The sequence below is a fragment of the Gallinula chloropus genome (genome assembly GCF_964237585.1).
Source record: "Gallinula chloropus genome assembly, chromosome: 1".
Lineage (NCBI taxonomy): Eukaryota > Metazoa > Chordata > Aves > Gruiformes > Rallidae > Gallinula > Gallinula chloropus.
In genome coordinates this window covers 77,024,179-77,049,127 of record NC_140085.1, presented here as the reverse complement: position 1 = coordinate 77,049,127, position 24,949 = coordinate 77,024,179, and the positions used below count along the sequence as shown (strand labels likewise).

Below are 24,949 nucleotides of genomic sequence, written 5' to 3'. Positions count from 1 at the left end.
TCAAGTACAATTCTTCGTTGAATTCTTCGTTGCCTCTCTGACCAGCACAGTTTAAATGCTCAGGTGACAGAGACAGACAATGAAGAGGGCGGATCAAGCCTCTGTCTGCTTCATAATCCTCTGCAGTTGTTTAACTCCTGTCTACGTATAAAGGGGAGTGACATATCAGAGATCCTGCTTTCCCTCTTTCCCTGCTGTTTTTTTTAGGATGACTCATCATATGAACTAATATAAAGAAAATTAACCCTATCCCAGCCGAAACCAGTACAAAAAACTATGTTGCATTTTTGCTTGTAAGAGAGTCTCTACAGATAACCGCACAGGGAAACATTTAGCCTTCTTTGCTAATGGGATCTTTCTAGGAAAACATGAATGTGAATGAACAAGCTAGTGTGACCCAAGTAATCTGCTGACTGCTGGTTATGATCTCTCACACTGCTTTTATGCATTAAAGGAAAATCAGCCTAACAGATCTATTTAGTTGTGAAGGGGATTAATTTCTGATGATCACCTTATGTTCTGGAATACAGCAATTGTTTTTTTTTTTTCATGGAATTTGTGTAGATGTGTTAATCTAAATGTCTAATCAATCTTTGTCTGCTAATCTTCTGATTTTTATTTTTAACCTTATACTGCTTCCTCCACTTAACAGTGCCTCAAAATAGGCTGAGTACTTCTGGTATAAGCAGCGCAGTGTATATATGTGCATACACTGTAAGACTACTTTGCCAGCTACTTAGAAGTAGCCACCTTCAACCATTCTGTCATTAAATGTTTCCACAGATAAAATATTGAAGTTTACTGATGCATAATAATTTGAAATCAGTCTGACTTCATTATTTTTGTATGATTAATTTTTGTCTTCATGTTCCTTCAGGCTTCAGACTTGATTATCACCCCAGCTACGACTTTCAAGGAAAAACCGGACCCCAATGGTTTGGTATTTGGAACTGTGTTCACTGATAATATGCTGATAATTGAATGGTCCTTGGCTTCAGGGTGGGAGAAACCTTATATTAAGCCTCTTGAGAACCTTTCATTGCATCCAGCCTCCTCATCTCTGCATTATGCTATAGAAGTAAGTATTATATGATTTTGAAGCATTAGCTCTTGAAACCACAGCTTTGTAATACAAAGACTATTACTGTCTTAAGTTTATTAGTATTGAGTTACAGATAAGACTGTGAGATTCCAAGAGTAGCTTTAATTTGGGGACTGAACGTGCACTTTGTGAAATGTATTTTCAGTTGTTTTAAAGATTCATTGCTTGGATTGGAGGACAGGCTAGATGGATGCTTGTTTGCAACTCTGAACAAGTCTGTAGAGTTCCAAACTAGATCTGATACATTCAGTGTATAGAAGTGTATTTAAGCAGAGGATATACAGCAAGAGACTTTGGAAAGTGAAATGTTAAGTCGGAAACCAGCGTGGTTAACAGTTTCCGTGCTTCGCTGCCTACTGCCTGAAGCTGCCTTTTGTGTCTCGGGAGCAGCTTTGGCTCTACTCGCATCTGTGTGAGAGCCTCAGGAGGGCGTCTGTGCTGAAATGGAAGCCTGCTTCTCCTCCCACTTCTGGGTAGGTGGGAGTGTCTCTACTGAAGCTGGTGGAGTTGCTTGTGCTTCTTTTATTCTTTCAATTTTTTTTTTTTTTAAGGGAAGGATCAAACTTTTCCCTGCTTGTTGTCCCTGAGCTCCTGCCTTCACCATTTTTTGTTTTTTTTCCCCATGTAGTCACCAGCCTCCAAAGGTTCTGTGTAAACTTACAACAGGCCCCTGTGACTAAGGCTGCAGCTCTTGATCTGCCCAAGAAGTAAGAAACCACGCTGGAGTCCCAAATCTGTATTTCGCTCTTAGTAGCATATTGCTTTAATGCTCAGCCTCTAATCATTGCTAATATGAATATGCTCTTATTTTTTTCCATTTTTTTTTATTCTTTTACCCTTATTGCATCACGTTTCCTCTAGCCGAGAGGACAGACAGAGGAGAATCTGGTGCCAATGCTGTGGCTCAATGAATACACAGTGGGTATAACAAAAACGATGAATTTGGCATTCCCTCCCCTTTCTCCTTGCCCTCCATGATGCAGTGTTGATAGTCTGGATCTGCTGAACTCCAGATCCAGCTCCTGTGATGTACAGATGTCAGATAATGCTGTTTCCGCACCACTGTAGCGACTAACCGTCGAGCAACCACAGCAGTTGCTTTTATTCAAGTTGAGCATTTCTGGAACACATCACTGTCTCCCTTTTTAATGAATGAAAGGTTTTACTGAGCTCTGGAAGGTTAAAAGTATTTCTTCTTGGAGAAAATTATTTAACAGCTTGAGAAGGCTTTGTGTTTCAGTAATGGTGTGATTCTTACTTCTCTCAAACCATTGATCAGCTCTTAGTAGTAACATTCCTTCCTCTTCCCTCTCATTAAAAGTTCTGTGAATGTGTTTGTGAGAAGGGTGGGGGGAAGCTACTGTTCTGTGATAAGAAAATAGCCTTACAGAAATGTGATATCAGTTAGTAACTGGCCCAAGAAAAATCATGTCAAGGTATCAATCATATCACCACCTATGCCATCCTTTATTAAAGATAGATTGTTTTGGGTTTTTTTAATTGTAGCTATGATGTCTATCCTAGGAACAAGTTCTCTTTCAAAATTGTGTACAAAACTTTTTATAAGGCTGGCATTGCCATAAGAATAAGATAAATTTTGAAGGTAAAAGACTCTGGGTTCTAATTCTGGTTCTGCTACATAGTTGGCATGTAACATATGGTAAATTGCAAGGATTCCTGCAACCCAATTAAAATTTGTCACCTAGCTCTGTCATGGGACTGCCCAAACTTTCTAAACATTGCATTTCACTGATCATTTTGAGAAAATTACATAGAATTTAATAATAATAATAATGCATTCATCATTCTTTTAAAATTACACAAATGCAAGATTGTTTTTTTTTCAAATAAAACCCCTTCTATATGTAGATTTCCAAAAACATAGAAGGTATTTCCAGCCATTCTTTGTGCAAGTCAGAAGTCTGAGAAGACTGACAGCAGGGATGTAGTTAAATTCATAGAAATTCTACTGAAATTTAATATACAAAGAAATGCTTTAGAAAATAAATTATAAAAATCTAAAATGTCTATAAGTGATAATATTTATATAAGTGATTAATATTTAATCTACATAATACCTGTATATATATTAATGCAAGCTTATATAGTACATATGTTTTTTGTCTCTAACTGGGAATTATCAGTCTGAAACTGAAAATAGCTCAGGGTGTTTTGTGGTCATATGTGTTTGGGTATGGTTAGGAGATGTTGTAGAGTACTCTACTGGGAGAGCACTGGTGGGCTAAGAGTTTCTGGTAAATTCATTGAAAATACCAGTCATCTGGATTCTGCAGTTTGATGGGGTAATTACGACTAAATTAGGTTTCCTGTGAAGTATAGATAAAACCTTTTCATGCATTCTTCCTCTAGTGTATGGCTGATGTGTCTCTCATGCTAGCTAAACCCCTTTCCACGGCATAGGGGTATATGGAGGGAATGAGTGACAAAGATTTTGTTACAACTGCAGCAAGAACCGTAACAGGGTTCCTTTAATTACCGTGTTCTGTGCTTCCTACCAAAATGTGTTTTGGACAGAACCCTAAAAATTATTAACATATATAATTAAATTCTATAAATGTTTTCTCTAAGGGAGAATAGTGTTATGGCTCAGTCTTAGGTGTCAGTCAGTATGTGTAGGAATAGTTAAACACATGCTACAAATTTTAATTCTTGTGACCAAATTATGGAAAACACAACTCTCAGTAAGTCCCCTGACAGAGAAAGCTGTATATGAAGTGTAGGCAGGTCGGCTTTGTAGTACAGACTTCATAATGCTACCTCACAGGAGTGTGTTGCAGAGATTAGCTCGTTAGCATTCATGCTTTAAGTACTGTGAGCCGGAAAGCGAAGTTCTTTTATTTCCAAAGGGCATGTTCTGCTTTTGCACAGATCATCACAGGATAACATGTCTCAGTTGTTATGTGATTTCTTTTCCCTCCCTGTTGGCTTGGTAGCTGTTTGAAGGCATGAAGGCCTACCGAGGAGTCGATGGCAAAATCCGCCTCTTCCGGCCAACCCTCAACATGGACAGGATGGTGCGGTCAGCAAGGCGAGCGACTCTGCCAGTATGTAGCCAAGGCGTCTTACTCTCCTTCAGTCACAGCAGCTCTTCATTTGCAGAGTGCAGATCTCTGCAACTCTACAGGAGCAACATTTATCAAACTCTTGAATAATTCAGTTAAACTTCAAGAGATCTTATTTGGTGAAGGGAACTGTTTGAAATGCGTTTTTCTTTTAAATCACGGCAGCGTTTAGCTTTCTTCAACATTTCCCTACTGCTTCAGATGTACGCAGTCCATTTCTGAGGGATGAGCTCTGCTCTGCAGGTATTTGCGTGCAGAAAGCTCATTAAATTGTTCTGGCACTAATATTCTTCCTTTTCTTTTTCCTGCATCAGTTGAGCCCTTTAGCCTCTGAGTGCCTTCATTTCTGGTTATGCTAGCAATTTAACACTGCTTTTAGCAGTTGTATATTGGCCAGTGAATTTCCTCCCATGCTTATTAAGCTTTATTATTGTAACAACTTCACAGCTTTGTAAACTGGGAGACTTGATGGGCCCCTTGGAATTACAACACAAACCATTCTTCTGGAGAGGAGGTGGTGCCACAGCTCACAGCCTGCCAAAGTGAGTGTGTTGGCTTGGCTGTACAGGGAGTTCTCTCCATGTAGTTTGAGGGCAACAAGGGTCAGTGACTCCTTTTTGCTATCTCAGGTGGATACTTTGTAGCTGCAGGGAGGGTATTTGGGATACTGTATAAAAAGGCACAGTGGCAAAGATGTTAAATTAACTCAAGAAAGATGATGTAGTCATGTATGAGTCTCTATGGATTGTCTCTGTTAGATACTCTGACGAAGTGTTCCCCTTAGTGTGGGGGTCTGTGAAAACCACAGCGTGTTCAGGCTGCATTTCTCCATTTTCTTTTCTCCCTTTGCTCTTCCTTTGCAGTTGTTTGACCAGAATGAGCTACTAGAGTGCATCCGGAAGCTTGTGGAAGTGGAAAAGGAGTGGGTCCCATACTCAACTGCTGCCAGCCTGTATATCCGTCCTACCTTAATTGGAACTGAGGTGGGGAACATTTATTTCCCTTCTTCACTTGTGTATTTAAGAAGGAGGCAAAAGCCTCCAACCATAAACGGAAAGATGGAGCGTTACAGTTCAGGGGCGACTTGTTTCTCTTTTTGCTTTTGAGTTAGTCACCTGTAGGTCTGTTTGTTTCACAAATTTGTTGCCCACACCACCACCTAGTGGTCACATTGACTCATCACAGAAAGAAAAAGAATTAATTCTGAGTGGTAATGGCGACAATTAAATTAACTTCGGTTCTGTGCTAAAAGGCCAGTTATTTGTGACGTGGTAATGTATGCCTTAAAATAATAATAATAATACTACAGAGGAAAAAAATGAGGGAAGAGAAACTTGCCATGTGGATTTTGGGATTTCACGTCATAGCTCTGTGCTGACCTTAGTGAAGAGATTTTGGAAGATTCTACCCAGTAAATTAAGATGTTTTTTTCTGAAAGAGAGCCTTTTAACAGAACTAAGAAAGAATTATTGTGTCAATATATACTTGAATGCAGATAAACCTGACCTTATAAAGGGCTCCTTCACAACCAGGTATTGCTGCGAGTTTTGTCTGAGTCAAGCTTGTAGTATTTATAAAGGGAATTGGAAACAGTGAGTTTATTTTAATAAAAGCTTTACGTTGTTTGGGGGTTTTTTTAGTCAGTGCAAGAGAGAAATCAATAATGGCAGAGCATAGGACAAGGAAGCTAAAGAATGTATGGTTCCCAACTAGGCAACTTAGACTTCTGCAATATCCACATCTGTAAATAGTTACCCTACAGAAGTATTATATGTTTCACATGTGCTCTGAGAGTCCATTAAATTAATGCTTGTAAACTAGCTGCAGATTTTCAGATGCAAGGATCTCCACTCAGTGACTTTAAAGTATTAATATTAGAAATGGTATTTTACCCCCCAATCTTGCTTTTCAAAATTCTTTTGCTGTTGAGCTTTGTTTCAGGTCAGCCAACATATCTGGCCTTTCCATGATGTCATATATTGTCCGCAGGTCACATGTTGTTATAATCTTTTATGACTCAGTACAGATAGGAAACCCAGTCAGCACAATCTTTTGAATGATCATGTAAGAATGAGGAAAAATTTTATGATCTCAGTTAGTTCAATCTTTCACCCTGTCAGCACCTAAGGAAGGCTTATTTGAATTTTTCAGTAGTTCAGCTTTGTGCATAGTGTTTTACTTTGGTCCTAATGATTTAAGTTCAATAACCTCTAAGATTAGGTCTCCATTGGGGTGGGGGGAAGTCAAGGATGAGCTTGTTCTTTTTACGATACTGGTTCCTCTTAGTGGAGGGAAAATAGGAACAACTTCAGTTACAGAGAACATCCCAAGAACCATGAGAAACCAGCTGTACATAGCTTCTGCTTGAGCAGGGAGGTTGCACAAGGTGATCTCCAGAGGTGCTTTCCGATCTCAGTCATTCTATGATTCTGTGGTCAGTCCTGAGCTTTGCAAAGAACCATATAGTTAAGCAGAGTCTCCTACCACAGAATTCAGGCTTTGACCGATGTCAGACCTTTCACCTCTACCTTCAACTATTGATGGTGATGACTCTGAGTGTAAGAAGCCATATCTCAGAGAGGAGGCAAAAAGAAAAACATGATACTTTCCAGGTTATTTCCTGTGCTGTTGTGTGAATTGTTTCCAGCAGGCAAACCCTTGTAGCTTGTCACACAGCCATTTGCAGAGCCAGCACTCAAGTCTACCACTGCCAGTTCTAAGTGGCGTTGGCTAATTCTCATGGCTAATGCAGCTGACAGTAGTTCTTCCACTGTTGTTGTCATTAGCAGTGGTCCTTGCCACTCCTCCCCCTAGAAGGCTTTGCAGGCTTCTGCTGTGATTAATTCATATAGTGATATATTATCTTGTTAATATAACTTCTGAATTTTCAAAAGCTTGAAACTGTTTGAGAAGATTAGAATAATATATAGATAAATGAAACAGCTGTAAGTGAATGCTGATAGTAAATAAAATTAGGGTTGTACACTGCTTGGATGGTAGGGGAAGTCACATAAATATTTTCTCTTCATTGCAGTACTTTGCACTGTCCTGGTAAAAGCACCCTTGTACTGCAGTGCCTCTGAAAGCAGTGTTTCAAAAGCTAATTGTGCAGCACCTGATGTTTGGAGTGAAGTATGCCAGTAACTTTTGATTTGTTTCTATTCCTTATTTTCAGCCTTCTCTTGGAGTGAAGAAGCCAACTAAAGCCCTGCTATATGTCATACTGAGCCCTGTGGGCCCTTACTTTGGAAGTGAAAGTTTTAGTCCAATATCCTTATGGGCAGATCCAAAATATGTAAGAGCCTGGAAAGGAGGAACGGGGGACTGTAAACTGGGAGGGTAAGAAAGCATAATCCTGCATCTTCTACATAGCTGACAAAGGAGTTTGGGATTTTAGTGAAGTATCTAATCCAGCAGAAACAGAGGTATAAAATGTAGCTGTTAAACAATGAATATACTGTAATGAAGATTTCAAAATTGTACTTAGCAAATATATATAGAATTCAGTTGCGTATTTTTGTTTGGATGTTACAGCCAGGTGATCTAGTTGCAGAGGCAATTTTGCAGCATCTCAGACTGAGGGACTGGACCTGGAAGGTGTCCATGTAATACTTTGGCTGTTCCCCTTGCAGAAGTTGACACTAAAGATATTACTCGTGCGATGCAGCATTCAGTATAGCAGCCGACTGCCAACTGGGCAGTCAGTAGCATTGACTGCTGACATCCTTCCTTGGCAGACTGTCCTGAAGAGCTATCTGCAGTTAGCTAGGGGAGGATGGATGTAGAAGGGCAAGGATGAAACAATTACCTGCATTGACTTGTCCATACTCTGGCAGTTTTCTGCTGAACTAGGCCAAAGCACCCATTAGGTAGAGACATAATTGTTAACACCCGAGTACTTGACTTGTAGAGCAAAGCTGCTTAGGGGAGGAAGTAACTTGGATGTGGCTGAGTGACTCAATTATACATCCTTGGTATTTGGCTTGAAAGACACTCAATGTCTCTACCTGGGAGGCTTTTTCTGGGCAGGAAGTTAGTAGTTGTCAAGTGCTACTCAACTGAGCTGGTAGAATAATCAAAAAGTGAAAGAAAACGTCTTTCCTTCATTCAGTCTGACATTCTGAGACCTTTATTCTTTGCTTGTGAGTTTTTGCTTAGTTTTAGAAATACATTGTTTCATGTACATGCTTCATACATCAAATGTGAAAAAAGAAATAAATAGTCTGGAGTTACTACTGGTTTGATTAGTGCACAGAGGTGAGAACTTAACTCCAGTGTAGTCAGCATTTCAGACCTGCCTACTGTGGGCCTTGATGGTCGTTGAACAGCCGAAGTGAAAGAGGTTTTTCCCCCCTGTCAGAGCGGCTACAAAATACACACACGTTATTCAGTCAGCTGTACCCTGTAGGCAGCATTTTAGGAAAACAGTTGCTCAAGGATATGAATTCATCAAGGCCCATCTGCAGCTCCTGAAGCTACTAATTCTGTGAATGTCTTTTATTAGAAAAGAAATAACTCCCCTCTGGTGATTTTTGTATTCTAAGAGGTTCATCTGAAACAGATGACCCATCTATTCACCTGACATATATGAAATTAGGTAGATGCTTTTGGTTTGGGTTTTTTGTTTGGTTTGGTAGGGTTCTTTTAAACCATGAGCTGAATGGGAATCATGGCTCTCTCTCCAAGATTCTAACTGCTAAATAAAATTAAATGCTTTCCTAAGATGTCTAATTGCAACAATTAGAATTTCCAGAAAGTAGAACAAGATGTATTAAGACAATTTGGATGGATAAGTTTGAGTTGTTGATGCTGTTCAGCTCTTCAGAGTTTTTGGGTTGTGGATGCAAATGATCTAGTAACATACCAGTAGACTACTTCCAGTGTAAATATTACAAGGTTGAGCAGTGACTGCAGAGCACTTGCTTATAAAGTAGATTTGCACAAAACCTTGCACAGAAATGGAAAAATACTCAACCAGATCCTCATAACAATTTGCTCTTTTTTTGTTTGTTTGTTTGTTTTTGGAAGGAATTACAGTTCTTCTATTTATGCCCAGCAAGAAGCCCTGGAGTTAGGCTGTCAGCAGGTTTTGTGGCTCTATGGAGAAGATCACCAAATAACTGAAGTTGGAACAATGAATCTGTTTCTCTATTGGATAAATGAAGATGGAGGTATGGTAACAGACAACGTGGAAACTGAGTAGACAGTTGGGGCCATAATCCACAAAGTTATTGTTAGAGTGCAGATAATAAACTTTTTCATGAGGGTGTTTTAGCAAATGAAATGTCTGTTGCCTTCTGAAAATGGATAGGTGACTGTCAGTTGGACAATTGTGAAAGAGAAGATTCTGGAGCAGCTGTGAGCACTGCCTACTGATAACTTAATGAATTGTTGGGTCAGTCCATGTGCTCAGAAGGGTAGAGTCTAGCCATACATGGGGCCACACTGCAGCTTTGCTATCAACTCTAGCAGCATCATTGATTCTGAAGGAAGTCTTGGGTCAGAAATAGTGCAGCCGTAGTAAAGATACCTTATTGCTGTGTACCTCTTCAAACTCATGGATGGTTCCCATCATCGTTTTCTGGCACATCAAATGTTCCTGAAGCATAAGCAAAAGTATTTCAACATCCATCTGATGAAGAGCTTGGCTCTTTTCTTTGGAGAATTTGAAGTTTTAACCAGTGGAGGCAGAAAGACAGAGAAACATGTCAGTCAGCATTTCACATCACTAATGCTTTGAAGACATGCCGTTAGGAGGTTGGTGGCCCTGCCTGTGGCAGGGGGGTTGGAGCTCTATGATCCTTGGTGTCCCTTCCAACCCATGTCATTCTATGATTATTCTCAAAGCCATTTTTACCTTTTCTACCCACAGTCTTCTCTGAGCAGTGTACATGCTTGTTAGAAAACTATCTGGTTAACAAGCAGCCGAATATTTAGGCATCTCAAAAACACCTATTGGTCATGTGCTTGGGGCCTGATAGTTGCACCTAAGAACTGTTTCAGAAGACTAATCCTTAAAGAATTGAACCATTGTGAATGGGCAAGTGAATGAAAGGACAACTCCAGGCTTCCATGAGCACTGACCCTCCAGGAAAATCAAGTGTTATTGAATTTTTGCATGGCAGCAGTTGCAGGGTTAGGACTCTGATTTCATTATAGTGCCCTGGCTGCTCTTGAAAATCAAGATTTTTCTGACCATGCTGAGCTGCAGCACAGAGGCAGCATTCTGTGGAGACAGTGACGTGCTTTGGATAGTGTAGGGTAATGGGTACCTGACTCCCATCTCCAGTTACATTGCTTATTCTTCTGCAAAATCTTTACCACTCTAGTAAGAAGAGGGATGCTACTCTGTCAGTGTTGAATGAGCCTGTGAAGTCTTGTGAATGAAACTATAAATATGAGAAATCTTGTTGTTGTTAGAGCAACAGTAGATTTGCCACTGTAGCTGGATGGCCAAATTCACGCCTTGTCTAACTTTGCTGGAGGGACACGAAAATAGATTTTGGCTCATTCTGCCCAGGGAAAGGACACTGAAGGGGGGACATAATTAGAATTCAATGTTCTCATTGTACTTAAAACAGGAATATGCTGGAATTATCCAGCTGCAGCACCATACTGTTCCAAAGATCTGCCAATCACTCTGTTACCAGTTCACTGCTGAATAGTACTATTGTGAGGTGGCCATAGCAAACAACTTGTAATTCATGCCACCCAAGCTAACTGTATACTGGCAAACCTGCCATTTCACACAACATGGTCATTAGCATCACTGCTGTCTCCTGCTGTGTTGATTAATGATTAATTTATGATATATTTGGTTAAGAATCACTCTTGCTGCCAATGTGTCATCACATACCTGCCTATGGCTTTACATTGTGATTTAAAAACTGTTTGCCATTATGTTCTGTCACTTCCCAAAGGATGCTTACTTAGGCTGTCTTTTTGGTTTGTTATGCGAATTTTGCATCTGAGAGAGGGATCTAAAATGAAAACGGTGCCCTAGAAATGGCAGATCATCATCAAAAGGAAAGTGTCCTCATTTGTGTGTTGAGAGGCCACTGTGGAATAGCCTGAACTGCTCTCATTGGTGCGTGACAAATCAAAGACCCAGCCCAGTAAAGCCCAGTCTAAAGGACATCTATGCTTCCAATGAGAGCAAGCTTTACTTGCAAGCCTTTGCAATATACTTTCAGTTGCAGCATCGTCACTAGATGTGACACACTGCTTTGGGCCGCAGAAGGATCCTGGAAAAATGTTTCATTTGTAGCAGTTAGGAGGGAGTAGGGGAGGAAACTACTCAATCCCTGGTAAAATAACATGCCATGTGCTATGTCATGCTCGCTGCTACTCTGGCTGGGACTTACGATATGACCAAACCTGGACCCCTGCTGTTGCATAAATACAGGAGTGTGTTATTTCATTGATTATATAGTGTTTACAGTTTGTGTTCACAAATTGAAAATTTTGGTCATCCCTACAGCCCCTTCCACCTGTCTCTTCAGAGCATGTAATGATCCCAAGAGGCTACTAACACTGAAACTGGTTTCCTTCAATAACATTTGCTGTTCTGCCTAGAAAATAGACTTGACTTTATGGAAAACCTTCAAATTTAAACATATGTCCAACCTGAAGGATGCTAACTATGAAATCTGTGTGCACTTTCCAAAAATTCAGTTTCTTGAGAATGTTTTGGAACCATCTGGGCTCTACTTCTAGCTTTAATGTTAAGGCATTACTTAATATTTTTGTGCTTCTATTAAAATGGAGGTTAAGAGTGCCCACTTCAAAATAGCTTACACAACATACAATTTTTCATATAAAAGATTTCCTGGAGCAGACAGGTGAAATATCAGGCAAGTTTGCTTAGTGTTCTGGAGGATTATTAGTGCTGCAGAAGTATCTTGTACAAGATGACTATAAGGATCATACCCTCTGCTGGAAGAGAAAGTGGTAGCAGTAGCATGGAGGAGAGAGCAGCAGATGAATGAGATAGCAGCAAAGAAAAGGAGGGGAAAGTAATTGAGGCCAGCAAATCAAAGAGAGGCAAAGATAGAGTGATTGCACGAGGGGGGTAGAAGAAAAGCTTGGGGGAAATGAGGAGAAATAAATAGAAAGATGCAGAGCAAACTGGAAGCAGAAGTCAGCTATTAATGACAGTGAAATCAGGGTTCCCTGGGTTCTCCTTGACCCTGAAGTTCTCTTGCTATCTATTATAATTTTGATAAAATATATTTTGGTGAATTTCTCAGCATTGCTATAGCATGAGTAGGGCCAAAGGCTTTCCATGTTTGGAATCTTATCTATTGCATGTCTATAAATACAGGTGTGTAAAAGTGGAAGCTGTGTAGTATGCAACACCATTTTAAAAATCCCTTTGGGGAGTTCCATTGTTACAGCGTGCCTGTAGCATGCCTGGTGTAATGGGACACCGGACTGCTAGTGCTACTGTTGTAACAATAACAGTAGTCAACTGAAGAGAAACCCTAACAATTTCCTTCAAACACCTTTTCTCTCCTTTTTGCTACTATACATTTCAAAGGTTCCTACCCCATCAAAATATTTCAGAAGGCAAATGGATTCTGTGAGCTCACAGTCTGTTTTTTTGGAGATGGACAAACTGATATCATATGGAGCCTGGTTTGGCATCAATTCACGGAGAGGATGAGCTTTTTGGCACACTGTGTTGTATAGCATTATCATCTCTGCCGGATACCAGAGGAGCAGATGTTCCTTGGGTGGCCCCAGGCTTGTAGGCATCATATGTATACTTGACAAAATTCTACAGAGCAGGCTGTTTGAAACATTTCAAGACTCCCATGTCCTGTCTGCTCAGTGCTGTTTGGCGGCTGGTTTGGCCTGGCAGCTTTCCAAACTAGCTCAAATCAGTTAATGTATGTTGTTGAGCTTAAACATGTTCTAGCCAAGATCTGTAGCAAAGTCACCGAATAGAGAACATTATCTGGTGTGTACTCACAGTCTTCAATGTTAAGGTCCATGTTATTTGAAATTTTCTGTTAGAGGAAGGGGAGCACTTGTCTATGACTGGGCCATGAATACAGAGCATCAGGCTTTCTGTGGTCAGAATCAGATGAGCCCTGTGGCACATAGAAAGCTTCAAAGTCCTCTTCTTTTGGATAGCTGTGCCAGGAATAGGACCAGACAGGCATCATGACTAGAAGTGATGCTAGACAGATTCCAGAAAAGGAAAGCTATTGTTTCTGTCTGAATGAGAAAGAAGAGACTGTTGTTGTACTTAGGAGCCTGGGATAGGTTAGGGAATGGCATGGTTGGTTAGTTAAACCTGAGCAGAATATACACCCTGTTCTAGGGCAGCTTTTTTTACACATTTCTTGCATGGCAGTTTACATCTCTTACGTTTGTAGGGGTCCTCACAAAAGGAACACAGGTAGGAAAAACTTCTGGTCAAAATGAATAAATGTGGGTGTGGCTGTACTAAAAAGTAACAGACATTTCTGAGGGAATGCACAGGAGTGAGTAGCAAATTCAACAAACAATTCCATTTTATTCATCCTCCATTCCACCTATCCCACCACAGCTCCCAAAGCCCTCTCTTGCAGATGGGGAGAGAGCCCATGCTATAGTCAGTCTGGAGCTGTGTATGCAGTGCCTGGCAGGCAGTGGGTGTGCACAGAATTATTTAACTGCCTGCTGAAAACAGAGAATTAAGCAGCTGAGCCTAATGTGCTCTCTCAGTCCAAAGATGGATGCCATGTTTCCCGTTCCTACCCAGCCACTAGTTTTCACAGGACCTATTTTTAAGACAGCTTTTCCTTTGAGACTAATTCAAACAGGCCTGGATTCAGTGATCTTCTTTGGGTAAGGAGATTAATAATAAAAACATGAAGATACATATCTCGTTCTTTTATGTGACCTAGGTAAAAATTAATCAAAAACCTTAATGGTTTGTGAATTTTATGAACAGGATAGTATCCTTATAAAAGTCAGGAACTGTAATGGATTCTCACTGGGAAGAGAAAATGGTTAGATCAAAAAATATATGAAGAGTATTACTGAGGGACTGTGGATGTCTTCACTTCGCAGAGCAAAATTGAGACTGTCTTAAAAGAGCCTGTCTGTCTGAAAGAGTAAATGCTTAGTATTCTCTGGTAATAGAAACCACTGAGTATGCTATGTGATGGTTCAAAATGGAAAAGATTAACTCTGATTTGCTAAAAAGATCAAATGAAAGAACAAAGACTGCATACACTCTTCTGTGTTGTAATTTGTATTTACCAAGTATGGATTACCATTTATCTCCTGTTTCATTAGTTATGTTAGATGAACATTTATCTGATTTTTTTTTTTTCAAAAGTAAACAAGAAAAACAAGCTGAGAAACCAAATGAACAATTTGAATTGTTGGTGCTTTTAGAATTTCATTGGGACTGTTCTTTTTGTGTAAAGATGAAACTATGGGGGTAAAGGGTGTTCTAGTCTGAAACAAAAGATCACTAAGGAAGTGTCCTCTCAAGATGCATTTGGCAAGGTTTCCACTGCTTGGCTGGTTGATAAATGAGCCTCAAAATTTCTGGTAGATGTTTCATATTACTGCTAGGAAGTAGGTATACAGAACCCCATGTTCCTGAATTGAATAAAGTGGTTCAGGGAAAGTAGTAGTTACACAGTGAATCCATTAACAAGCTGAGGAATTGAACCTACTGCTAGGCTTTAGCCATATATTTATTAATGTATTAAATGTGTTTCTTCCCCACCCACTGAAGTGTACACAAGAGGTTCCAAACTCTGATAAATGTTGTATCTCACTGGGTAGGGAACACTTTTGATATCATTTGACTTTTTTAAATGTTCATGTTTGGTGTAATATCAGGAAATATTATTTTTGTTTCTTTGTTTTTCAACCAGTGTTTTTATTTCTTTTCTGTTTGGCAGAAGATGAACTGGCAACCCCACCTTTAGATGGCATCATCCTTCCAGGAGTGACAAGACAAAGCATTCTGGATCTGGCACGCAACTGGGTGGGTGTTTTGACCTTGGCAGTAATGGTTTCAACTGTCATGTTATAACATTGACAGAAGCAAGCATTCCTGATGTTCAGTATCTTCAAGTTCAACTGATCTGGTCAAATCCCTTAACCTAAATGGGGAACTCAGGGCATGCTAATGCACAGATTCCCAGTCATATCAACAGAATACCCACACCTGTCACACAGAACAATACCAAGCTTGTTAAAGGAGCTCCGTGTAGTATTTAACATGAAAATTCTCATTAAACCCACTGCCACCAACAACTTAGAGCAAGGGAAAAAACAATTACCGCGCATGACCACAGCTATACTTCAGTCATCAGCACACTATTACTGCACTTAGTTCTCATGGTTCCACCCTTATGTTTAATAACTAGCATGCAGCCTAAATCCAGCCACAGTCTTGAAGTCATCTGTCTGCTTCCACATTCCAGTTCTGTAGTGCAGCCGTCCAAGTACTTATTTGGACACTTGGGACTACCTCGTATCATGAAATGCAGCAGACTCTTCATTCTGCCTGTACTGTATTCAAAGGTTTTATTGTGTCTTGGATAAGAATAGTGTATGGCCAAAAGCTCATCCAGGCCTGTATCTTGTCTCCTGGTTTTGGACAAACTTATGTTTAGGGAGGATAAACAGGAATAACACAGACATGTGTGCTGCTTTTAACTCAGCTTCCAATCACCTGTAGCTGAAAGACTTCCTGAAATGCAGTTCCCAGTCATGTCCATTAAATCTAACTAGCAGTGAAGAGAGCTAGGTATGTATTTTATGGCACCTGTGTGTCCCTTGTTGGCCCACACTGAACTCTTATGCACCTTTATTTGTATTGCTACTCCCCTAGTGCAGTTATGCATGCACACTCCTTGGTCCTGTCTCCTTTAGAAAACAGACAGATATTCCCAGTTGATACGGCTTGGTTGAGAGATACCAGTCTCTTACCTCAGTCCTATTGAATAATTAGGTGCCTTCTACTCTCACAAAGGTTCTTCTCTTCTTCCTGATCTCCAGTCCCCAGCCAATCTGAAACTCTGCTTGCATGAAGTCCCTGCTTCTCTCTCCAAATATAGTCCAGAGCTAATCATATTTCCTGTTATTGTAAGCATCTCTGTTTCATGTCACAAAGCTTGCATATAAAACAAGGGCTAAGTTTTGTTTTAGTCTGATAGGACAATAAAGTCCACATAACTCCATTAAATGAAAATTTTGAAGTTTTATGTTTATTTTTGTTCTTTAAACACATCCCCACAGTCAGCTGCTAATTTAGGTCTGTCCAATGTGAATTGCTTTACTTGTACCTGCAGTAGAGTTAATTTTTGTGTGTGACAGTTATGTACAGGCTTCAGTGTGAAATTTCACCAAGGATTAGAGGAATAGATCGCATCTTGCTGGCATTGCAGGTGGAGTTAACACAATGTATTTTGCTTAGAAATTGAGAGTGCGATGCAAAGCTCTCTTGACGTAATTGAGTCATTTTTTACAAACTCTAGCATACTGGAGACCACTAGTAGTTGGATCCAGTGTCACATAACCCATGACAAATTCTACAGTGTTATTCCCTAGTGCAATATTGATGTTCTGTACCAAATCAGAAGGAAGTGCCACTTACTCATCAGCATCAGATCTGGCAAACCACCAGCTTCCTTGAAGATCATTCTTTTGATTAGAGGCTATCTTGTATGATACTGTGAGGTTTGAAAAGATCACAAGACCACAGCCAGAAATTGACTGATTGCCACTAGGAGAGTAGCTCTATTACAGTAGTTTTGACATCGAAAACAAAAAAATAAAACCCAAACATTTTTTCTACAATTTTTATGGTTGATTTCTCTTGTGCAGGGAGAATGTAAAGTCTCTGAGCGATACATCACCATGAGTGACCTGACAGCTGCCTTGGAAGAGAACAGAGTAAAGGAAATGTTTGGTGCTGGAACAGCTTGTATTGTATGTCCTATCTCTAAAATTTTATATAAGGGCAAGGTAAGAAAATGCGTGTATCTCTCTCATTTCTTCCCCCCCCCCCCCCCCCCTTCAGAATGTTATCATAATTAATTGCAGCTGAATTAAAACAAAAAACAAGTGAGTTAGCAAAGGAGTGCTGTCAGAGGCTCCTGGAAAGATGATTAGTGTCAGTATCTTGTTTGTCCAGTGGGTTACTTGTACATTGTCAGAAGAGAACTTTACTTCTCATCTTCTGGGGTTTTTTTTAATAGTTAAAATCATAAAACCTCAGTTTCTGAGAAAAGGAAAAAAGTTCCCAGCCTCTTTGAAAATAGAGGAAAAATGTATTCTCCCACATTTCTTTTACCAAACCTTTTTTCCAAAGTGAAGGCACCTGGGAAAAGTGGGGATGGGAAAGACTTTTCCAAGGAACCACATTTCTAAGCCACTACATTCTTTCCTTCTCATGTTCATCTCCTCTTCGCCCCTCATTGCAGGGAACCCAGCCCTGATGGAAAAGCTGTTTCAGAAAGGTGCACAGTTACTTTTACCTCCTATACACCATGTGGGAGATTTCTCCTGCAGAGGTGGAATTCCACAGGCATTCAGTTCAGCCTGCTAAGTTGATTTGATGCTCTTTGGCCAGTACAAGGTTAATTCAAAGACTGGGTTATTGCAGCTGTGTATATGGATGTGCTTTGTTCCATTAAATACGACAAACGCAGTATATGTCTGTAAAGTGATACTTCCTGAATTAATAAGATGGAGTAAATGTATTATTATTATCAGATGCTAAGATAATATGAGAGTCATCAAGGTCCTGAGCTTTAAGTGCTATAAATGTACCTGATGTGTTTCTGCATGATACACTTTGAAAGGAAATTGCTGTAGATAGTGTTTCTACTCTTGTCTGTACAACATACTCTCCATTTGGACAAATCTTTTGGAAGGCTTAGGTTAAACCCTGTGTAAGAACAGCACAACTGTCCAACTGTTCTAGCTTATCACTGGCTTAGCATACCCTCCCATGAAAACCATTACAACAGCCTTTGCCTACTTGTAAGGAGGGCTAGGAAGCTTGATAAATTATTATTTTTTTTAATTCTTGCTGACCCTAAAGCATTCATATGTATATAAAGCTACTCTTATATATTGTTCCCTCTCTCTTCTTCTCTCCCCACTTTCTTTGATGCCAGCACTTACACATTCCAACTATGGAGAATGGACCTCAGTTAACAACTCGTTTCCTGAATAAGCTGAGTGATATTCAGGTAAGCTCATTCCTCATCTTTAACCAGATGAAATGAAAGCTGAAAACATCAGAAAACCATCTCTTTAATAATGGTGCTATAGGCACCATTATATAATAATATAGGCTCTTATGGTGTGGTTATTGTATCAATTTTTTTTTCCTATCCCTGAGAAAGTATAGTATGGATGGAGAACAGTATTTTTTTTTCCTGTTTGGAGGCTGGATGAGAGCTGTAACTTATTACTGTTATCACTGAAATCTTGTACTGTTGTTATAGGTTCCTTTTTAAGGGAAAAAGTGATGAAGCAGTTTAATAACCATGATCACAAATTAATATAGGCCAATCAATAGATATGGGTGAAGTAGTAAGCACTCACTGAGCACAGCCAGCTGATCTCCGTTTCTGTTTCTCAACATTTTTCCAATCAAACAGTCACTTCTTGTTCTTGAAACTGTTCCTTCCTCATGGTTTACTCAAATACCAAAGTCTATTTGGAATCTGTTTGATCGCCATGTCTTGGCAAAGGGTCAATACCATTTCAGTTAAAGTCAATGAGGAGAATACAATGATCCTTCTTATCAGCTGCCTGTTTTCTCCTTATTTAATGTAGTTTCTGTTATGGGGAATTTTGGGGGATAAGCATAGGTCTTGGCAAGTTACAAGCCTGGTAGTAGTTGCTTGACAATATTGTCCAGATTTTTTGAAATCAAGTGTGATGGTGACTGTTCTTACAGCCTTAGCTTTTGGCTCAAGAGGTTCTTAGATATCATTTGTATCAGCTTTATGGAATACACAGTAGCCTTTCTCCAGAATTCCACTGCATACCACAGTTCTGTTTCATTTTTCTCAACCCAGGTGCCTGATACACCTATCTAAAACAACTGTCAGTGTCCATAACTTTATTTTTCTTCTTTTTGTATGTCCAGATTTATTTCAGGGATTGGCTATAAGCTGATACTATTGATATACTTTTCCCACTGATACATACTGATCACTGTTTCCATAATGCTCTGCTCTGTATTAAAGCCATCTTGTTAGTATCCCAGGTATCTGCCTTTAATGTCCAAAAGCACTTCTGTCACTCCTGTGTTACCTTCTGATGTCTAGATGACGCTTTTGCAATATATGTTGGGGCCTTCCACAGTCTGTGGTCAGTTTGAGTCTCCACTGATCACTTCTGATTGCAGCCATGGAACAGCTCAACATCAGAAAGAGTTGAGGCCAGTTCTGGCTCCTTGCTGAGTATTGCATGTGGGGATAGGTACTGCCTTAGCAGTTTGTGTTGATTTGTTCTCTAGGACCCTGGCCTGTGAAATCCAGAACTCTGTTTTGGAAGACAGCACTGGAATGTGTGTCTTTCTCCCTTGGTCAATAGAGTGGATTGTTAGGACAAATTTAGGCTTCCTGAGGCTTCCTCCCAAGCCCTTCCCCATCACCCTGCTCCCTCCCCGCCCCCACACCCAAGTCTCAGGCGGAGGCTGAAGAAGTGTGAATTGCTTCTGACCATTATCTTTCTTGGACTTTTTCTCTTCATAACTATGCATACGGACCTTTATGCCTTACAGCTCTGTACGTACCATGTGTTCATTAGTTACATGCCAAGAGTAAATCCATCACTCCTGGAAAATGCTGGACTACTATATAGATGCTTATTTCTGGGTTTTCTTCCCTCTTTAAAAAAGCCAGTAGAGTTAGAACACTTTGTTGTTAGAAACATGATTTTAATGAGAATGATGGCTGCTTCGCTATTAGGAGTCAGTCAGTGGTTGCTGATTGGGTTTCTGTTCTTTCCTGTCTGTGGAGAGATGAGCTCATATCCAAATGGATCCCAGGTTGTCATACAGAAAACAACGCTGCAACACACAAAATTAAATATATAATATTCTTACAATGTCAGGGGAGTTTTCAGGATCTTTCACAAAGATCTTTTATATATTCTACCAAGAGGGAAAAATAAAAGATCTCTTTGCAGTATCACTGGACTATTGTCATGTCATTTGGATAGTCTGGGGCTGTTACTCCAAAGAACATTCAAGTTCTAAAGAACATAATGCATTGGAAATTACAGCCAAACACAACTTTGGTCTCTGTGGTGTGACGTTGCCTGAACTAGGGCAATGTATCTATTTTAGATACAATGGACACTTGTAAAAAAGTGAAAATTCAGCATACCAACATTGTCCTGCACTTGAACCTGTGACCAAGAGGAGCAGAACTCCATATCCTGTATTGGTATACAATTCCCTTGTGTACAAGACATGCTTTTTAAAACATTTTCATATTACCTTCATTATTGTGTCTCCAAGTCATGCTGGTGATTGTTCTTTTGCGTGTCTTCGGTGTTCAACAGGATGCCTTTGGCTCTGAGCAGCTGTTCAGTGGAACTAGAGCTGGAGTGACAAATTAGAAACGCGTGGGCAGAACTGATTCGATTTCTCACGCCGATTGAGAGAGACAGTGGCAGCACTGCGATATACATTTCCCTTCCTATCACTGAGGGGAAATCACGATTGGGAAAGGCTGATAAGGGGGTTAGATTAAATCGTTTACATCGTATACAGTAACGGCGTGCTTACAAATGAATTAGTCATAGTACGCTGTCTTCTGTAACTGCTTCAGAAGATTTAGAGATGGGATTCTTTTCTCTGGGAATACACTCAGTGAAATACCACTCAGATGTTTCTGTGGTTTTGCATTCTGTGTTTTGAGAATAAACACGATTTTGCTATACCCTTTAAATTGCAGATCAGAATGCAGCTTGGAAGGGTTGTGTGGAAGGTTAAGATAAGTCATTTATACTACATGATACAAATTATATTTAAACACTCCACTCAGGACAGCAGTGCAGAGACATTTAGTCAAAACCCCAGTCTTTCTCAAAGTTGTGCGATCTAAGTGGGTAGCCCAGTGGGAAACAGGCAGGGAAGAAGAACACTGGTGTTACATTTTACAAAGCAGCACCTATGAGGGGAAAAAGAGGAATGGAAGTGACTAGCCTGAGGTGACAAAATCTTTAACAGATTCAGAAAAGGAAGCTAAATCTGCTTTTATTTTCAGATTGAAAATGTCTTGATTATGGTATAACATCTTCATTCCCCTTTTAATTTTGGAAGCAGGTTCAAACCATAGTCAAACGGCAACTCAGGCCAGTCCTGATTTCTGAAGTTGGCACCAGAACATTAGATGATACTACTAATTACAGCAAGCAAAATTTACAAATAATCCCATGACCTTTGCCTGCTTTCTGATTTGGGGGGAGGTAAGGGGTGACACCTTTTCTCTGAGAAGCAGTGAGGTAGAAACCAAAGACATCTCTCTTTTTTTTCTCCCTCTGCTCCCACCCTCAACAAAATTGCCTCATGTGAGGGTAATCCCGTGCTTTGTGGTTAACCTAATGATAGACCTGTTTTTCCTCAGTTAGAGACACTGATATTTGGAAATGTAAGCTGGAAATCCTTCGAACAAGTAATTCGTCCAAGGTCCCATGTAGCACCATACCAGTGTTTAGTCAGCCACTGCAGACTGCAGAACATGAGCAGCAGAATTAGTAATGAAAATAAAAAGATGATGCGATACATGTGGAGGTCATTTAGAGGTTTTACCTGCTGAAGTAAAGAGTAAAACATAAGCGCACTGAATATCATTCCTTTGTGGATCTAGAAGTGTGTTTTTCTGGCTCATCCTGATTTGGAGCTGTTGTCTTTTCCCTGTTTTAAAGTACCTTATCTCCTCTTCTGCTGGGATGGGTTGACCCTAGCTGGAGGTCTTTCCTCTTCAGCTGGACAGGGAGAGAAAATATAATGAAAGGCTCGTGGGTTGCGATAAAGAGAACAAGAGGTCACTCACTAATTAGCATCACAGGCAAAACAAACTCAACTTAGTCAAATTAATCAAGTAATATGGAGCAAAGAGAAATAAAACCAAGTCCTAAAACACCTTGTCCCACCCCTCCCTTCTTCCCAGGATCAACTTTACTCCTGATTTCTCTCTCTATACCCTGAGTGGCACAGGGATAGGGAATGGGGGTTGCAGTGAGTTCATCATGCATTGTCTCTGCTGCTCCTTCCTCCTCAGAGGGAGTACTCCTCACACTCTTTCTCTGCTCCAGTGTGGGGTCCCTGCCATGGGGAACAGTCCTTCATCAGTGTCTCCAGTGTGAGTCCTGATGGGCTCCAGTTCCTCATGAACTGCTCCAGCTTGGGTCCCTTCCACAGACTGCAGGTAGATATCTGCTCCGCCATGGACCTCCATGGGCTGTAGGGGAACACTTAGCCTTACCATGGTCCTCTCCTATGGGCTGCAGGGGAATCTCTGTTCCAGTGCCTGAAGCACCTTCCCCCCTCCTTCCTTACTGACCTTAGCGTCTGCAGAGTTGTTTCACACCTTTTCACTGCTGTCTCCTGCTACAAGTGCTCTTGGTGTTTTATTTCCCTTTGTAAATATATTATCCCAAAGGGGCTACCACTGTTGTTGATGGGTTTGGCCTTGGCCAGCAGTAGGTCCGTCTTGAAGCTGGCTGGCATTGGCTCTGTCAGACTTGAGGAAGTTTCTGGCAGATCCTTGCAGAAGCTACCCCTGTAGCTCTGCTGCTACCAAAATGTTACCATGCAAACCAAATACACCTGCCAATGCAGAACCTGGATTAGAGGAATTTTCTTTCATGCTCTCTGGAGAAATGATCATCAAGTGATCTTTTCAGCCTATATAAAGCCTCTAAAAACAGCCTTTATTCTTTATTCCTTGGTGGAAAGTGTTTTCAAGCTCCCAGAATGTGGTACTATGAGAGAAAGGGCTCCCAACTTTTATCTGCTGCTAGTCTGTCCACCTCTGTTACATACTTGAGCCCTGTGTGTGTGTTTTGGAGATCTCTGAAGCATTGTTTACGGGTCTGGTGACAAAGAGTTTTAGAACATGGAGCCAGTTTAACAACCAGAAGTGTTGCCTTGGGACTGTCTCTTCCCCTGGAAGGGATGCAGCTCCATGTGGTAGATTGCCTTCATTTCTGCCTGGTGATCCTGTGGCTTTGCGTATGGAAAGACGACTTGTTTTATTTGGGTTAGAATTCTTTCTAATTGTTCTCTGTGGTATTTGGGATGGGTTTTATTTCACATTCAATCAGAATGCTGTAATAAAAAGCTACCTTGAAAATAAAACGAAATAAAAACAAATGTTCTTGTTTATTGGAGCTTGAGCGGGGGCATACTTATGAATGAATTAGTGAACTGACCTCAGGGAATAACTGTATTAAATTGATGGAAAGCTCTAGTGAAGCAGGACTACTCTGTATCGTCTCTAGTGAGTATCTGTATCACTGCTTCCTAGTCTACTTATTGGAAGATGGATAAAGCTTCAAGCTGCCTATAGGCTTTGCTCAAATCAAAGACAGAAGTAAAGACATAAGATATCATGTAAACTGCTATCAGGGTGGTGAATATGAATTTTTCTGAGGATAGACCTCAGTCATAATTGTACACTGTTAACTTTATTCTTAATCTCCTTTCTTGTTTTGTTTCAGTATGGAAGAGAAGACAATGATTGGGCAGTTGTGGTGTCATGAAAGTGGATGAGTTCATACTCTCAGACTGAAGACATGAATAATGACAACTTCTGTAGCTGCCTGTGCGTAGCATAGTTTCTGTATCAGTTTGCTCCCCAGGATGATTGTTTCCACAATCTGGCAAATGTGAACACAATCATTTTGATTTCTACTGTAATCCTGTTGGTAGAAGCCTGTCTTCTTGGTAGAGGTGCTAAATGTTAGCAATAGAAATTTCCTAATGGTTTTCTTAGTGCCTCCTTGTGTCTTATGTACAGCCTGAAAACTTGTAAAATGCTCTTCAACTGCTCTTCAGTTTGTTTGGTTTCTTTTAACTGCCATCACCAGCAGAGCACATTGTCGTATAACACAAAGACATTGCCTGTTAGCTGGCCACAGGATTCTACTGACATTATTCTGCCTTTTGCTCTGTGTTGGGGAAATGATTAAGTTCAGCCCTACGCTCTTTCCCTTCATACTCTGCTTTTATGGGAGATCCCCTCATGCATAGTCTGTCAAGTAACAGCTCCGTCCTTTAGGCCAGAATTCTCTGAGTTGATCTAGCCTGCAACATGCTCCCTGCTTGCCTATTGCAATCCTTTCCCTCCCTGGGGCTATGCAGTGGCTGCTTAGGCAGTGCATAACCCTCTAATAGTTGAATACATCCTTCCATGCATGATTTACAGGGCTGGCTCAGGCCCTGCTCAAACAATAATTACCCTTTGTCTGGCCTAACACAGAACTCTGTGCTGTGCACACAGGGTTGTTTTCCAGGTGAGTGTCTAGAAAATAAGATTAGACAACTGTAGCTGTGAAAGTTGAACCACTCTTCACAGCGATCAATCCTTTGGACTGAGGAATCTCTTTTATCATCCAGTCACATAAATAAGATCAGCAAAATGTTTTCTAGTCCCCTTCAACAGTGGCTGTGATATGTATCCAGACTACATTGACATACATGTACTTTAATAGGTCTTTCCTATTAGGGAAGAAGCTATATTGTCAGCAGAAAATATCTAGAACAGGAAGG

The 24,949-nt window shown here is 40.4% G+C and overlaps 1 protein-coding gene across 1 annotated transcript; it reads left to right on the top strand.

The window, feature by feature from the left end:
* Positions 1-952: 952 nt before the first annotated feature.
* BCAT1 (branched chain amino acid transaminase 1) lies at positions 953-23,940 on the top strand (the record flags this gene model as incomplete). Its single annotated transcript, XM_084278325.1, has 9 exons — positions 953-1,078; positions 4,057-4,167; positions 5,049-5,168; positions 7,361-7,524; positions 9,214-9,356; positions 15,096-15,181; positions 17,029-17,169; positions 18,327-18,401; positions 23,899-23,940. Exons 1-9 carry the CDS (start codon positions 968-970, stop codon positions 23,938-23,940), a joined length of 993 nt encoding a protein of 330 aa, XP_084134451.1. The 5' UTR covers positions 953-967.
* Between the last annotated feature and the right edge of the window lie 1,009 nt (positions 23,941-24,949).